The sequence below is a fragment of the Uloborus diversus genome, chromosome 8 (assembly GCF_026930045.1).
Source record: "Uloborus diversus isolate 005 chromosome 8, Udiv.v.3.1, whole genome shotgun sequence".
NCBI classification, from domain to species: Eukaryota; Metazoa; Arthropoda; class Arachnida; order Araneae; family Uloboridae; genus Uloborus; species Uloborus diversus.
Genome location: NC_072738.1, coordinates 68,781,907 through 68,799,742, shown reverse-complemented (window position 1 = coordinate 68,799,742; position 17,836 = coordinate 68,781,907). Strand labels below are relative to the sequence as shown.

The 17,836-nt window shown below is 33.3% G+C and overlaps 1 protein-coding gene across 1 annotated transcript in view; it reads left to right on the top strand.

Moving 5' to 3' along the window:
• The window catches only part of LOC129228141 (uncharacterized), a 94,824-nt gene that overhangs the window by 64,516 nt on the left and 12,472 nt on the right, over positions 1-17,836 (top strand). The window contains exons 3-4 of the mRNA XM_054862787.1: positions 11,170-11,322; positions 12,690-12,856. Coding sequence (XP_054718762.1) covers positions 11,170-11,322; positions 12,690-12,856 — 320 coding nt within the window. The remainder of the gene's footprint in view (positions 1-11,169; positions 11,323-12,689; positions 12,857-17,836) is intronic.

Below are 17,836 nucleotides of genomic sequence, written 5' to 3'. Positions count from 1 at the left end.
TTCCCACAAACCTACCTTGTGGAACCTCTGGTAGGGCAGGAGTCCATCAGATTGCAGCCAATAAGGGGTGGCGAAAGCGATAGCCACCATTATTAGGGCAATCAGGAAGCATATTCTTGAACCAACTCGGGCACATCCCATGTCTTCACTTTTTTCACGATGTCAGATCACAATCGAAACAGGTTTAATTTAAGAATCAATAACTACCTTGAAACGATCAACGAAGTAGTTTTCTCTCTATCTTACATTAAAATAAAACTTCCACTCATCGTAGTTTCGATTTGAGTGAGTTCTTGTAAGTATCGAATGCAGTTGTTGTTGTTGAAACTCTTAAAATTTAACTCAAACGAAATAGCTAAAACTTTTGCCGGTCTTTGAACAGCTAGCTGATACTTTTCGCCAACAGTAGATTTATTTTATAAAATGGATGCTTGATATTATTCCCAGTAAGTCAAGTAGCTTTAAACGGGTCTTCTACCATAAACGGTCTTTTCCAGTTATATTTCAGCATCAGAGGGATTCACAGTTTGATGCACCTTAATTAGTCCATGATGAGCATGAAGTTCGATAAACTATTATAGATATTTTTTTGTATGAAATAGTCAAAAAGAAATAAAACAGTCACAAAATTGTCCGATATTCACAACTGAAGAAAAGTCGACATGTTTCACCGACAGTCCAATTTGCATAAGAGGAATTCCGTTCGGTCCCAAAAATAGAAAGATGGCAAAAACGGAGCAGTTACCAACTCTCTCCAATATCTCACTCGAACAGAAACTGGTGTGGCCCTCCTGTTTGTTTCTTCTGAGGAAAAAAGTTACCTCATTCGACATTGCGTCAGTGTCTATTTCCTTTCCGATTTGCAAATTCCATAAACAATTCACCCCCTCCCAAAGCTAAAGTCACCTTAGCGCCGGAAATGGTCATTAACGGTATCTGTCTTTGCTTGGCACAGAAAGCTCTTGCATACTCATTGTTCTTAAAGAGGTTGGATATGGGAGAGGTTGCTGTTCTTTTTCTGAAATATTTTCTTGGAATTAGTGGAATTCATTCACCTTGTATCGGAGGGGGTGTTCTGTATAACGGTGTGCAAAACGATATTTAATGAACTTCTGAAATCGGTAACTGGACAAGGTCGAGCGATTCTCTTCGTAAACAAAAGATTCGATTTTGATTCTTTTTACGCTTCGTCGCTTTCGCTGTCGTGGTGTGTCGAACTGGGGGATGACAAAGAAATCCATATAAGATAGAAGAGATTATACGATGCGGGTTTTAACCTAAATGACGAAGTATTTTTCAAACAATCAAATAGGTTATCTTGATATATCTTCTCATGTCTAGTGTTTTTAATTCGATATTGATGTCTCTTCGCCTTTGTGAATGTCTACCTGGAATTTGCAACCTGTAAAACTATAAAACGTAAAAAATTACCTACTCACTTATTAAATATTTTGGGAAGAACAATATATTCAAGGGATGAAAACTGCATGTATGTTTTTAGGATAAGGTTGAAGCTGTTTTTAAATATGACTAATAGTATGAGAAAATAAACATTTCAGTAACGAAATATAAATATCTTAAAAAGCAGATCACAAAAGTTTTTACCATAGATACACAATAATATTTATCTATAAGCTTCAAACAATCTCGAAGAAACCTTCTTAACAGTTTAAATAACCGAAAAAAATATTGTAATATTGTAATACTTATTTTTGTAAAATGAAAATTATTAGACTATTCTGTATGTGTGTGTGAGAGAGAGAGAGATAAGTATTAAGTTTATCCTATAAGACTTTTTTTAGAGTAAATTCTAAGCATTAAGGATTTATTTATTATCTTTATTATTTTTTTTACTTAAGAATTTGAAACGTCCCATTTTTTCAATATGAAAGGGAACGGTAAAGGGAAACAAAATGTAGAACTGAATTACCACAAATATTCTTCCCATGATAAAGTTTCAAAAAAAAAAAAAAAACGCGAATATTTTTTTAAAAAAGATTCTTTGCAAATAAACTTATCTTAAAACAGAACATATTGCAATTACAACCATTTATTCCATAAGAATCGAATTGTTTTACTTTTTGATCGTTGCAAAAAATGAAAGAAAAAGTCAGTAGGAGCTGTCCACAAATGATGTATGAATGAAATGAATAAAAATCACTTCGACCATAGGAATTGAAGCTTTTTATAACCTTACGTATGAAAAAGTATGTCTATAGTGGGAAAAATGAAAACATAGTTGAATATTAAAAGGGTGGAAAAAAGTATGAAAAATGAAATTTTATTAACTCTTGCAGGCAGAACTGAGATGGCACTTTGAATTACGCTCGACGCCAGTAAATAGACATTTATACCTCCTTTTAGCAGGCCCAGATCTGCGTACTCGCAGTGCCGGCGGAAGGGGGGTGCACGTTCTTAGGGGCCTAACAATTTTTTTAAAAAAAGAAAAAAACTTTTCACCAAGACTTATTAACGTTGCAACGTTTGGGAGCCCCAAAACCTATAGATCCGGGCGTGCTTTTGCTGTCACATTGAACTATAACTGGGATGTAACTAGATAGAAATTTTTGAATGGGAGTGGCAAAAGTTCCCTCAATAGACGATAAACTGTAGGAAGGGTTGAAAATAATGTTTAATACTAAGTTATTCATTTCTAAGTGGTAAATTCGCATAATAGACAAACATGAGCGAATGTTACAGAGAAGCGGATGCAATCGGGTTTCGAAACCCGTAAAAAATCAGGATTGGCGCGAAAAAAGATTTAATATTTAAATTTGACTCCGGGGGGGGGGGGGGGGAACACACAAAAGTTGACATGTATCGTGAGTACTTTTTTCAGGAATCGTACGATTTTGGAGTTGGGTGACAACTGATACAGTTGACATAACAGTTGAAGTTGATAAAAGCATGTTGAAAATAGACCTTTTTTTTAAAAATTAATAATTGTAATAAAGGAAGTTCTTGCACTTTTCACAGCTACATCTGCATCTAAAGCATTGGTTTCCTAGGAAGGAATCGCCGACCTTCGGCGTAGCTTCTCGCCGAGAGGAAAACTTGATTCTTCTGCGCATGCGCGCCCGAGCAAAATCGGCGTTGTGAGTGGCACGCCGGAATCACTTGACTTTGATTTCAGCGTCACGTCGAGAAGCGACGTCAAAGCTCGGTGATTTCGCTTCTAGGAAACCAGGGCTTAAAGTGAGCAGGCTGCTCATTTTAGATAGAGATGTAGCTGTGAAAAGAGCAAGCAGGCGTCCCGAATTTGTTGTGACAGTACCTCATTTTGTCTCGTAGTCTCGGCTAAAATGTCCCGCTTTTCAGTCCAAGTTCCACCAAATGGGGGAAAATATTAAGACAACTTTTGAGCGCATTCATCGTTACATTTTAAATATCTGCTATTAACTAAAATAAACTTTTGTATCAATACCAGGAATATTTTAATCTTATGAACGGCGATAAAAATTTGCTGATGATAATTGCTTCCTACAGCAAATAAAACTGGCACCTTTGTAGGAATAAAATTGTTGAAGCTTCTTTATTGACACCATATATACTTTTCAACTTAAGTTCTTTATAGGTACATTTGAATGATGTCTCATTTATTAGTTATGTTCTTATTTAAAACTTAAGGAATAATGGGGCCCCAGGGGGTAAAACTGTTTGGAGGGTCAAAAATACTGACTTTACTGACCAAAATTTATAATATACTGACCAATACTGACTAAATACTGATAAATATTGACTAAAATTTAAAGACTTAACGAACTTTGGCGTAAAAAAAAGAGCATCATACATATTGAAATAGATGCTAGCTTTATTTCTAATTTGCATCAACATAATTTAAAGCTTATTTGTTACAAATTTTTGCTGAAAAAATGTGAGTTTAATTTATATATTTAGTGAATAATGAATAAATGTGTTTTGAAACTAGGAAAATAAATTAAAAGATCTTGCAACTAGTTAAAATATTTTTTAATGATTAAGAGCAGTAGTTCATTCACAATTTGTTTCTTTGAAAACTCAATGGAAAACGCAATTTCAAGAAAAACTCGCATATTAGGAAATACAAAGTTAAAATTTTTTTTATATATTATACACTTATTTTTAGTAAATTTTTAGTTTGAAAACTATGTTAGTAAAACCCAGAGCATATTTAGAAGATTGATTTAATTACTAATTAGCAAATATTTTTGCATGTACAGAAACTAAGTTCACTTATACTGCAAGAACTTATGACGAAAGTTAAAAGTCACAAATAAAGCTAACAACTTAAACATAACAAATTTTCTGTAATCTCAAAACTTTACACAATGTAGTTGTCATGTATACCTTATTGCTCTGATATTATCTTCATCTTACCTTACTCTTTAGACAAAAAAAGGGAAAATTTTCTTAGAGATTCTTTCAGTGATGATAAAATGCAGAGCATTATAACAATGTAAAGCATAACTAATGGTTGTATAAATTAAATCATAAAACATCCAGACAATGCTCTCATGCAGTGAAAACAGATCATATATAATCTAGTAAATCTGCAAATAAATTGAACAAGTTTTTATATACAGAGAGGTTAGTGTATAATGTGTTCTTGTGTGTATTTTTCATGCACACAATACATTTTAAAATATTGTGGATGTGAGCAACGGGACTGTAGTGTATAAAAATACAGTAATTTTTCTATGCTACTTGGACTTTGCTTCTGTTCAGTATGTAAAAAAATTTATTTTACTATTTCCAAAGATTACTCTTGCATTTACGTACTTAATTAAAGATAAAGTATCAGAGGGTAAAACTGTTCGGAAGGTCAAAAATACTGACTTTAATGACCAAAATTTATTAAACGCTAACTAAATACTAACAAATTTTTTTAAATACTGACCGACTAATCTTAGAATAATGATCAGCAATATTATGCGTTGTAAAAAGTATGCTTATTTTAATTGTAATGTATGGCAACGCCTCTTTTGTAATGTAAAGCTAAAATAAAATTTTAACAAAAAGTTGTAAGTTTAGTTTACATACTTTCTACATGATGATGAGCAGAGACCAGCAAAAACTTTTAAAAGTTAGGCGTTGGGGAAATTTTTTTACATGCCAGACAAATTATTCTTATGTTTAAAGAAAGATCAAATGCAACATGGCTTCTAGGGGGGGGGGGATTGGTTTCTAGGGTGGCAGACTGGCACCCGAAATTTGTCGGATCCTGACCGTACGAAATAAGATAAATTTTTACTGCAACCAGGAAAATATATTAATTTAAAATATCTTTCAAATATTCGAAATTTTACTAAATAATTGAGATAAATTTTTCCTCATTTATTTTTTTTTAAAGCTACTGCAAAATTACTTGAAAAAAACTCTGAAATCAAGACCAAGAGACAGAAGGTAAAGTATCCTTATATATTATTTCTGTAGCTTGTTTTTGGTTTCTACGCGAGATTTTCCTCAATTCGTGATCGATTTCTTTGATTTACACCTTATTTTAAAGCTTATCGTGCAGGCTACTGACGAAAAATAGACCCACGGTTTAAAAATTGTTTTTTCGGGCAAAAAAACCTGTTTTAAAGAACCAGAATAAGGTTTTCGGTTAAATTTATAACTTTAACTTGCACTGATAACGACAGAGCTGAATAGCTAGATCGGCAGAGCGTTCGACTGGTAACCAGGAGAATGCGTGTTCGGGCCCACGTCCGGACAATCTGTATCAAAAAATTAGAAAAATATCGCGCGTTACATGAAAAATGAATAACAAATATGAGGGAGTACATGGTGTAGAAACGCTCCTAGCTGTTATGGAAACTTGATGCAACACGGAGCTAAATTGATACTCAAGTGTAAGGTTTTTTTTTTTTTTTAGCTTTGGCTCCGGGAAGAAAATTAAAGCATAATGTAAGCGAAAATATAAGTATCAGGTTTAAGATTTCAGACTACATTGGAATTGTTTTTTGTTCAGTAAAATATAATAAATCGTATGTTGAAATATAGATTCTTCTAATGAGTTTTTGACTCTTTGTACAAATAAAAAAAATACTACCTCAATTTAAAGGGTAATATATATATATTTTTCTTCTTTTTGCAAAAAACAAATAGCGTGTTACATTTTTTCTACATTTGAAAAGCTACGCTTAAAAAAGAACTTAGTTCAAATTATTTTGTATTTTAACCGTGCTGTTAAATGATGAACACGTGCTGCCATCTAAGTCATAACGGTTCAAACAGCCTGCAAACAAAGTGTAAAAATATTTAAAAATAAAAACACTTCTTGGCAAGAAAAAAAATTACCTGTGGGTTTTTTTTTTTTTTCGGTAGAGCGTTCGGCTATAAACTGTCTGAACTTCGGGCCAGTTCGGGCTACCCGACATAATAGCAAATTTACAGCAATATTACGCATTACATGTACTCATAACATACAACAGGTAACACACGTAATAAAATAAATGCAGTGGGAATGCTATTTGGTGTTTCGACTCCTTTATGCAGGCTACAGTTATCATTCAGATAAGTTGACTGCTAATCGAAGGGTGCTCTTCCCTTTTTTTTAAGCTTTGACTCCGTCCAGACCACTGAGCATAATGTAAGCATAAAAAAAAGTATTAGATATACTTCAAGGGAATCCTTTTTGTGCAGAAAAACATTTTCATTGTATGCTGAAATGTAGATTTTTCTAATAGCAGTGTTCGAACTTTTGTACAAATGAAAAAATACTACGCCAAATTAAAACTTCGAGTTTCAACCAGTAAATCTTTAATTATTTATTCGAATACGATATAAAACATTAAAATTATTATTAACTTCATTAGTAAGAAATCACTTTCTACTCCTCTGCTTTCGGCTGAAAAAAAAAAAAAACATTTTGTCTACGTTCGAAAAATTACACTTAAAAAACGGACTCAGTTCAACTGATTTTAGTTTTGAATTTTAAGTGTTCGATTAAAAGAAAAACAAGGGCGGGCTTTTGAGCCGTACAGGTTAAAGAAGCCTGCTATGGGAAATTGTTGAATATTCAAAAATAAAAACACTTATTTTTTCAACCGAATTTATTACTTCTCTAGAATGTTTGTTTCCATCGCTACGTGAGATCTTCCTCATTCTTTAATCAAATTCCATGTTTTACGAATAATTTTAAATCGTATCATGCTGGCTAATGACAAAACATAGACGCATGATCTTATTATATTTTTTTCGGCGAAAAACTTTTTTACTGTGTTTTATTACGCATTCCTTCAATGAATAGCATTCGAAAAGGAAGGCACAGTTGCTAGGTTTGTTGGAGTGTCGCTCTGTTAATCAGAATGGCGCCAGTTCGAATCCGTGCCACTAAATATCTCTTTAATGTTTCTTTTTTTTCCCGTCAGATGCTCACATGGGCAGGACTGTACTTGCCACAACCTGTTTTTTCACATGCAGAATTACTGCTTTTTAACGAGTCACTCAACCACACTTTTAATGATATTTATATTTGCATTGAAAATACGTACAACCGAAAGGTGAGCGATGATCAAATTATCACAACGTTGTATTTAACGAGGTTTTGTTACTGATGTCTTCAAATTACATGCCTTCTCTTATGCGCTTGCTTTTTTCTGTTTACTTTTTTCGGTTTTTCTTCATAATATTCTTTCTTTGAAATTTTTAAAGAGCGAAATGCCTTATGAAACGATTCGAAGTACAGTGCGGAATTCCGCACGGGTCGACTAATATCTATAAATTGTTCATTCTCAGCGCTGTTCATTTTAGAATTTAAAATTAAAAAAAAAAAAAAACAGTACATATTTGTTAGCGTGAAAATAATTGTACATGCTTTAAGCACTTATGTTTGAAAAAGAAGATCATGAAGAGAACAAGAGAGAGAGAGAGAGAAACACCCTAAAAAGAAAGTCTGACAATTTTTTAGTAAAACCGAGAACAATTGCAAATAAGAAGTATTGGGTAGAAACTGAATTCCCTTGTATCACGATAAATGTTATTAACACAATGAAAGTTACGAGATATTTAAAAGAAGCATAAAAGTATATTTCATGTTTCTTGAGAATGGTACACAAAAAATGCTGACATTCATTTCTTTCTTTGTTACATTTGGGACAAAAATAGGGAAAAAAATCAATTTGATGAATCAATTTTTTTGAGAAATCATCCCTTATTTACCATGTACTGCATGATTCACGGTTTTGTACACATTTAAAATTAAAATATACACACTATGATCTTATGCAATGATAATTGATTATTTTAATAGGGGCAAGTACTACATGACGTGTAACGTAATATTTATTCTACATGAACTTTAAAGTATGGTGGGAGAAAGGGAGGTTTCTTAAAATTAACCAAAAAATAATGATAATAATAAGAAACAAATAAAATAAAGCAAAAAAAAAAAAAAAAACAATCATTTATAGTTTTTCATGCTTTGAATTCCCCTCATTTTCATTCGATCAATCAATCATGAACTTTTATCAATGCTATTAAATCTAAAAAAAACATTGGAATTAAAGAATATAAAGCTTTTTGTCTTTTTTCAAAATTTAAAAATAATAAAAATAAATAAAATTAAATTAAAAAAAAACTTTAAACATACGCCTATACTCTCTGTAAATATTTACAACAAAAAATTACTTTTAGCATGGTTAATTTCTTAAAAAAAGGATCGAAATCAGCATTAATATTAATGTTAAAACATTTTAAATTTCTCAAAAATACCCTTAAAACAGCGAAATTTGAGAAATATTTTTCATACGTCAAGCTATCTTTAAGTAAGTTTGTTCAAAACAAATTTCCCTGTTAGTTCGAGATTTATATCTATCTTTCAAATTTAGCATAGGTAGGGGAGGGAATATGGGGCAAAGTGGAATAGCGGGGCAAAGTGAAAAGGTGAAATATTAACTCTGCGTTTAGCGCCACCTATCTGGTAATATATTAACAATGTAGTTGCAGATATAGTCTATTCCAGTCAGGCACATGATAATGCAGGCAATTTTCAAAAATTGATACTTTTATTGTAATAATTGTTAAAAGTCAAATATTATTTTTTATAATGTAAAATAATAACGTTCTTGTTATTAACATTTAAAGTATTAATTGATACTTTCTAATATGCAGTGATTTATTTTTTAGGTTAATATTAAGCTTATTTGTGTTTTAAATATTTTGCTCAAGTAGTCGATTATATGCGGGGCAAAGTGGATGGGGCAAACTGAAATAGCTTATTTCGTTTACTCATGCACTCAATCATTTATTAAAACACTTACGTATTCATGTATTAATTGATTTATTTACATTCCTCCCTTTAGTAATTCACTTATTTTTTCACTCATTCTGTTATTCATTCACTCTATTATTCACTCATTTAGTTTTCTTCATATGTTAATTAATTAATTTATTTAATTATTTATTTATTGTTCCATTTTCTTTTCATTTATTCATTCAAAATTTTATTTACTGATTCAATTGATTTAAAATACTTTTTACAGTCAAATAGAAAATATTTCATCATAGAAATATTTCATTTTTCACTTTTCCCCATGAAAAAAAAGGGAAATTTTTCCGTTATTTTTTGAAGGCTCAAAATTATTACTAAAAATTAAAAAAAAAAATGTTTTAGTGAAAGTTTTATTACTAAGTACAATGTTTTTACTTTTTGTAATGTAATTTTCAAAACCAATTTCCAATTTATTCATTTTGAAAACGATCAGTCATCTTAGCCATTTCACTTTGCCCCACATTCCCCTACTTATGTTTTATTTTTGAACAATTGGGGAAAAAGGGGAATCATGCACCCTCTCTAACATTTTTTGAACAAGAAAGCTTTTTTCAAGGGGGGGGGGAGGAGAGCAGACAGACAATCAGACACACATTTCCCCACCTCAATACTCAATATTTTACTTTCAAAATTTTTATTTTGCAGTATTCATTAACTTGGTTATTTATTTGACAATTATTTCTTTTTAAGAATTTTGTTTTACAACAGACTAAGCATATATTTGTTCTTTCTCAAAAGTATTTGTGGAAAGTAGACTGAATAAAAGTTAACAGCAAATTATTCTTAAAAAATAATGCAAACTTTACCCGGTTGGAAATATTTGGTTGCAGTATTGGTAATGTCTCATGTTTTTAGTATTTTATAAAGTTTATAAGAAAAAACAGGAAAACTACCACTGCCGATATTTTTCTTAAAATAAATTCTTGGGCAAATTATTAAAAAATGCTGATTTTACTGACTAAATTTTGAAAAACTGACACATACTGACAAGATTAAGAATACTGACTTGTACTGACTTTTACTGACCAGTTTTATGCCCTGTGGGGTTGTTTCCTTCAGTCAAAAGTACTACTTTTAATCATTACAGTTGATAGAATGAGCAAAAAAAAAAAAAAATAAATAAATAAATAACATGGACCCAGAATATACTTTCCTTTTCCCAACAGGTTTTTTTTAATTAATTTTTTAAAATGTCCAATTTTCAAACAAGGCATGGTCTTTATGACGTCACAAATGATGAACTTTGACACATTCCACTGGTGCCCCGAGTGTTTACGCTTGCTGTCTACCGCGTTTCCAGGTTATGATAATTCAGAAGCGAATTAAATATTGCACTCTACGCTTGCTATCAACCATATCGTTGCTGCTACGTATCAGTAAAAAAGTGAGTTAAATATTGCGCTCTGCGCTAATGGCAAGAGTGAATGGCAGTTCATCATTAGTGATGTCATGCGCAGAAGGGTAAAAATAAAATTGAGTCAACGCACCGATTTAAATAAATTTTTTTAAATAATAAACTGTGTCAAATTATTTAAAAAACGGTGAAATTTCATGTTTTTAAGCATGCTCTATCAGAAAAAATACTTATAAAATTTCAGAAACGACCCAATTGCTATATGCTTTTATACAATTCGTATATAGCAAGGCAGGAGGGGTAGGCTAAATTCAAAATCATTTTTCATGTGAGATCAGATCTGTAAACACGCCTAATTTGGTACATATTGAGCTTTGGGGGGGGGGGGGGAGAGACATAGCTTTCTCCGGTTAGTAAGTCCTGGTTTTTAATTTGAAAATTCTGGCCACATTACCTATATCACTCTCATCAGAATGATGTGAAACTTTTGATACATCATTAGCAAAAAAACTTACTTAACGATGCATAGAAGTTTAATTTATTTTTTTTTTCTCTCTCGTAGTGTGGTTGGAACCAACAGATGTTAGTAACGCAGATCGAATGTTCCAACGTGGTTCAAAATGGCGTTCATCATTATCGTATGCCTCACCGAATCTCAATGAGTTGAAAGTAATGTATTCCGCCATTTTAGGACAGCATCCTCCTCCTACTTCAGGTAATTGTTTTCCTGGTATGCTTCAGCTCTTCCTTCGCGCAATTCACATTCTTTAATACTTAATACTTTCATTAAAAGTTATACATTCATTTAAAAAAAAGACCTTTCCCGGTATAAATTAGCAGAGTTCATGAAAACTCTATTGTTTGACTGTAAGAAAATATTTTCAGTTCTACTATTCATCCACTCTATGAAAATAATTTAGGTTTTCTTTCCCACTCATGATGTGTCAATACGAGGGTAAGTCAAGAAGTACCTACACTTTTTGTTCTACAACTTCATTAAACAAAGATAGGAAACGGTAACATGCGCATGCGTTGAGTTGTTGCGTGTGTGGTCACGTGTGCGGAATTTAATCACGATCGCGTCAGTTGTCGTCTAGCCACAACAGCATAAGCATGTCAGCCCCGCTATCAGATTGTACCAAAGGGGAGAAACAAGCAGTGGTCATTGTTTCCCAACAACCTGAAGCCAGCGATTCAAAACAAACGCCGTGGTCTACTCTCAAAGAAAGTTTTGTTTTTGTAAGACAACACCCGGCCGCACACGGCCCGTCACACCATAGAAACAGTCAACAGGTCAGGCTTTGAGACTTGGAACACCCTCCTTTCAACCCAGACCTTGCTCCCTCAGACTTTTATCTCTTTGGACCGCCCAAGGAAGGTTTGAAAGGTCGTCGATTTGCCTCAGACATAAAAAAGACTGAAAAAGGGGCTTCATGACCAACCGAAAACCGTCTATCACGAAACCTACCTGTGGGCCGCTGGATCGAATGCAAAGGATCCAGTGTAAAAGTTGGAGATTATATCAAAAAATAATATATCTGTTGTACACCTATCTTATGTTAACAAAGTTGTAGAACGAAAAGTGCAAGTAATTTGTCACATACCCTCGTACACAAAGAAAACAGTTATACTACTGAAAAGCTGTTTTGAGATATAATGACTTATGTGTGCCTTTCCTTCTTATGTAGGGTACGATGTTTCGAATTTTCAGAATATTGAGTTCAATGTGGTTTTTTTTTTTTTTTTTTTTTTTTTTTTTTTCAAATATCCACGTGCTGAACTCTTCCTTTGAGACACTGATGAGTTTACAAATTTCAATGTACAGTAATTATTATTATTATTATTTTTTTTTTTTTGCAAACTTTTAAAGGAAGGACACTTCTGGCTAACCTTACTCTGGTTTCTTGAGAGGTTAGCCGGAACTATCCTAGATGGATTATGGCTTACAAAAGAATAAGAACTGCTTTATTAATGCCAACTGGGCAAACTTTTGTTGTTACACTTTTTGCAGCTGATACAGAATTTAAATTTTCTGTGTGTACTCTGTAATGTAATGTTTTTAAAACTTTTTTTTTTTTTCAGGAAGTGCGCTAGAAGATTTATTGACATACACTGGTTACTTAGGTAAACCACTCTTGACAGGTAACTTCCACACGCTGCTTGTCACGTTAGGCTGCCATGGAGTGGTGCTGGTAACGACTTTAACTGTAGATTGTCTGTTTCCCATTCGAGGTTCCGAAATTTCAAAGGTAACAGAATTAAATATTTTCAGGCTCTAAGCTCCGTACTTCCCTTTAAATACTCGTGCCTTTTACCAAAATAATCAAGGGTGAAAACTCCCCAATCATTCAAAGCAATTAAAATAAATTTGGTTTCATATTATCAAGCCAGCAAAATCAATCGAACACAGAAGCTTATTTGCCGATAATGAATTGAGACAACGGTTGCAAATGTTCTAATATTTTGTATCTCAAAGAATATTTTCAAGTATTCTCTGTACTGAATTTTTATAATTGAACTGTTTTTTATGAGAGAGCACAGAATTTATACGATTTAGTATATCAGGCTAAACGTTAATGGTTCAAGTTTCAACAAGAGATAGTATACATAAAATACACCGCCAGCTCAGTTATTCCATTCAAGGACTGCAGTTTCCCAATTTTTAGCACTCATCAGACCGGGATAGGAAGTAACAGAGCTGGAGGCGGAAAACCTCTTAAGGGAGCCAAGAGAGTCAAACAAACTGGTAGCTAACGTAAAGAATTAGCACATCAGACGAGTGTTTGTATTTTATGTATTTCTGACTTATCTCTGACTTCGGGCGGTAACTTACTGCAAAAAATAGAAAGAAAAGTTCAAAGCCGATAAATTTTTAACAAAATTTAAAGAGTGCGATGTCAAGTTTAAAATATATTTTTATAATAATATATATAATTAATTGCATGCATTATCAAAAGCTTATAATGGTAGATGTGCACACCCTAATGTGACTGAAGTAAAATGGGTCAGACGTAATCTGTTCCAAATGATGTCCAAACCACAATACTCTGAATGAAAACAAACTTTAATGATGGAATAAAAAATATCGTTGAGTAAGTGATTGGTTATATGAGTGTGTGTTAATTAAATCATGTAGAATCACTAACGTGCATGGAAAGTCTACGAGGAACTTTTTGTCACTCTCGCAAAAGTGTGAATACCATTCAACTTACAGAAGGCAGAAGATGTTTGAAAGAACGCGCGACTGGTAAGGAAAAAAAATGATACGACACGGACGGAGCAAAGAGTCAATCTATGTGACTCAATATCACGTTAAAAAACACATACAAAAAAAAAAGTAGTGGAATCTTTGGTAGAAATGTAGCAAATGATAGACAGCTCTAGTTATCTTGTTACTCTATAGACTACGCCACATAACTATATAGTATTATAAACAACAATTGAATTCAGTTGTGACCCCACCTAGCAAATAGATAAGTATAGCTGTAGGTCGCCTGATACACTAATGCTGAATTTTGTGCAACAGGATACAAAGCTTATCACTTATTAAGATTAGCAGCATCGTACTTGAAATTGAACTCCAAAAGAGAAGAATAATAAAAGAGGAACCAGAGATGACAAAAAGAGGGTGTAAAGAGAAAATTCGAAAGACAGATCGATGATGAATAACATCAAGTCCAATCAGTGGCGGATTGGTTCAAGAAATCGGCCCTGGCATAAAGGGATGTTGCGGTCCCATAGCTTCTATAGATACTAATTTTTACAAAAATGATTGGGAAACGATATCACTTAAATATGAGGAAGTTATTCAAAAAAGTTAAATACTTTCTTTTAAATAAAATTTAACCGATGAGATTCTTTTCTGTGTTTTAATGGTGAACAATTGATACAAGATAAGCTAAACCTTTGTTTGTTAAAAAAAAGGGTAATTGTAATAACCTATTTAAGTATTTTTAATTGCCTGGTGCTGCATTGATTATTTCCGTAATGATATCGTCTAACATTACTTCAGTTAGAATAGGGAGGCGAGGAGTGTGTGTTTTTTCAAACACATGTATCAATACAGAGAGAGATAGGGAGTAGATTGATTTTCTTGCATATGGAGTTATTAAATATTCGCATTAGAAACTTAATTGTAAGTTTAACATTGAGTCAGATATAAGGGATCCTGGGGTCTCTCCCCCGGAAATTTTTGCAAATTGTAGTCCTAAAAACGCAATTTTAGATGATCTCTGGTGATATCAGGGAGAGCGGAGGTTCGAGGGTCCTCTTCTGGCAATTTTTTGGAAGTGAAACTCCGATCTTGCATTTATAAATTATCTTCAAATATGTTAGAAAAATGGGGTCCGGGAAAATTTCAAAATATTAGCTCTGAAAACGCAGTTTTAAAAGATTTTGGGTGATGATAGCGAAAGGAGAGATTCGAGCAACATCCACCGAGAATTTTTTTGAAATTGAAATCTTAAAAAGGTAATTGTAAGCTTTTTTTAAATAAAACTAGGACATCGACAGTTATTCAGAAGTTAAGTTCCAAAAACGAAACTTTTACCGACCTTCGATGATTTTGGGAGGAGGAGTTATGGCGAGGCTCTCCTTGGAATTTTTTCGAAATTTAAGCAGTAAAAACCAGATTTCTGACGTGCTTTACTGATGATGACGAAAGGGAAGGGAGGGGGGGGGCGACTTTCTTTGAAATTTTTCGATGCTGTAGATTTGAAAACGGAGTTATGAACGATCTTTTATAGTGTTACTAAGAAGAGAGGATCGAGGGCTTTCACCCGGTAAACAATCGAAACTACGGAAAGAGAAATTAGAGGGGTAATATTCAATACGGAAAGATGAGGTTAGTGGACAATGGAAGATATAAAGGTCTGGTGTACCTGTGAGTCCATGACACCATGACATGGACTTTTACATGATACAGAATTTGAAAGTGAGAAACGAAGAAGATCGATAGGGAAAGGACTATGGCCAGTTACAAAAATTGCTTGGTGTGTGGTGTTTAGATTTAAATTTGAGGTTTTAATTAAATTTTTGGGAATAGGTCAAAGAAATTTCCTGTCATGATGTTATGGGGAAAGTGGGGATTTGAGGGTTTTCCTTTTTTTTTTTTTTTTGTTTGAGACTGAAGCTCAAAAAAGGTAATTTTAGACGATCTACGATGATATTATGGGAAGGAGATGCTTAATGGGCCCTCGAAATTTTTTCAACACTGATTTTTGACGCTCTTTATTGATGCGGTGGGGACGTTTCTAGGTCAATTGCGGCGGAAATACTCTCCTCGAAGTTTTTCGAAGCTGAAATCCCAAATACGCTGTTGTAGGCGATCTTTATGACGTTAAACTAAGGAATGGGGTTCGGGAGTTTTTCCCTGGAATTCCTTAAAAAGCTAAGTTTCAAAAACGCACTTTAGGCAAGCTCTGGTGACTAAAAAGGAAGATATAAACCTCTTTTGGATCCCTCTCTTCCCCCCTTTTGGCTACATCCCAGTCTTCCTTTATTTATTTTATTCATAAAAAATATGAAACACCCTCCTACAGTGTTCTCCTTAAAAACCATTTACATTTAGATTTTCCATAATAAAATTTTCAATTTACAGCCTAGTATTTTTATTTTCTTGAATTGCAAGCCATCTGCGGCCCCAGAAAAAAAAAAACTTTTCTTGAACTGATCTGGTGCTTTGGTGACCTTAAATAACCTTAATGATCTTTGGTATTTTTTTTTTCACTCTATTTCATTTTAAATATCATTCCTCCTTCACCTCTTGATAAAGTTTTGTTTAAATTTTCGATTCATGCATGATTTTTACATTCAAGCACTTAGAACTACTGGTGTGACTATTAATTTCAATATATTTTCAATCTCTCTCGCTATACTTTAATTTTTCACCTATTTAAACCATATTTCTGGGGCCTGGTGTATTTTTCTTTAAAAATAACTATGATTTATCAGGATGATATTTTTCATAAAAAAAAAAAAAAAAATAGGAAAGGTAAATGGAACAAAAGGTGTGTCGGCGGCCCGTGAGAATCATATATTTTTATATAATCATTTTTAACATGAAGGGTCTTCAACCGTTAGTTTGAACCCTTCGAGGGATATTGAGTGAAAGAAACTGAATATTTTATTTTTCGCAAAAAAAAAAAAAAAAAATGTTAGAAACGCACATTTAAGAGGTCTTTACTTAAATAATCTTCATAATAGAGAATTTTGGATGTTCCAAATTGTGTTTTAAGACTGCATTTTCTGTTAAAGTTTTATTAAAAAAATCCTTTTTGTCACTTTTATTGCAATTAATATGAACTACAATTCATAACAATAGTGAATTCTATTCATAAGTAAAGTAAATGTGAATTGCAATTCATCGATAAAATTGAAAAATGGGCAAAAGTATTGGTGTAGCACCCACACGGCCCCCTTAGCGACGGCCTTGCACCCTCCATCCGCGGGCTTGAGCCCATGCGTCAACAGTGATTGAAGCTAGAGAATTTACGTAGCGGTTTTTACATATTACTGTTTGTAGACAGGGCAACTGAACGGACCGAAACATGACCGGCCCACCGGGCAAATGCCCGGGTACCCGCCGGATGAATCCGCCACTGAGTCCAATGTAATTTCTGTCTTCTGCTTTGAGCTATTACATAAGAAAGGAATTCACTCGAGGAAAGAAAATAGCTACTGTCCTTTTTTTTTTTTCAAAATTTACATTAAGAGCAGTTTTTTTTTTTTTTTTTTGGAAACGCATCTGACCAAATAGTCTGTAAACAAACAGTAATTTGTGGGTGCAATCTTAATGTAGGAGGATGAAAGATTAAAATAGCTAACAATGCCAATGTGAATTCTAATTTTTGGTATGAGGTTTTCTCCTCCGACTATGATATGCCTTGAACTTTGACACACTGGGCGATGAAAAAATACAGCATATTGATTTGCAAGATTCTATGTACGAGGTTTATTGGAAAAGAAACCTATTTTTTTTGCAAAACTCTGATGGAAAGAATGAAGCAAGCTTGCATGAGCTGACCTTGAACCTTTGGGTGTACTATAGCGGTATTTCTCTCATGGGCGGAGTTGGAATTTTACGTCTAGGTGGGCTAAGCCCCGTAGAGGAGGGCTAAGCCCCAGAGTCGTCACTTGGGGGATCAAGGGCAGTTAATTACCTCCCCCCCCCCCGAATTAATACGGAACCATAATGTTAATATACGTTTGTGTGTGTATTTTGTTATCGT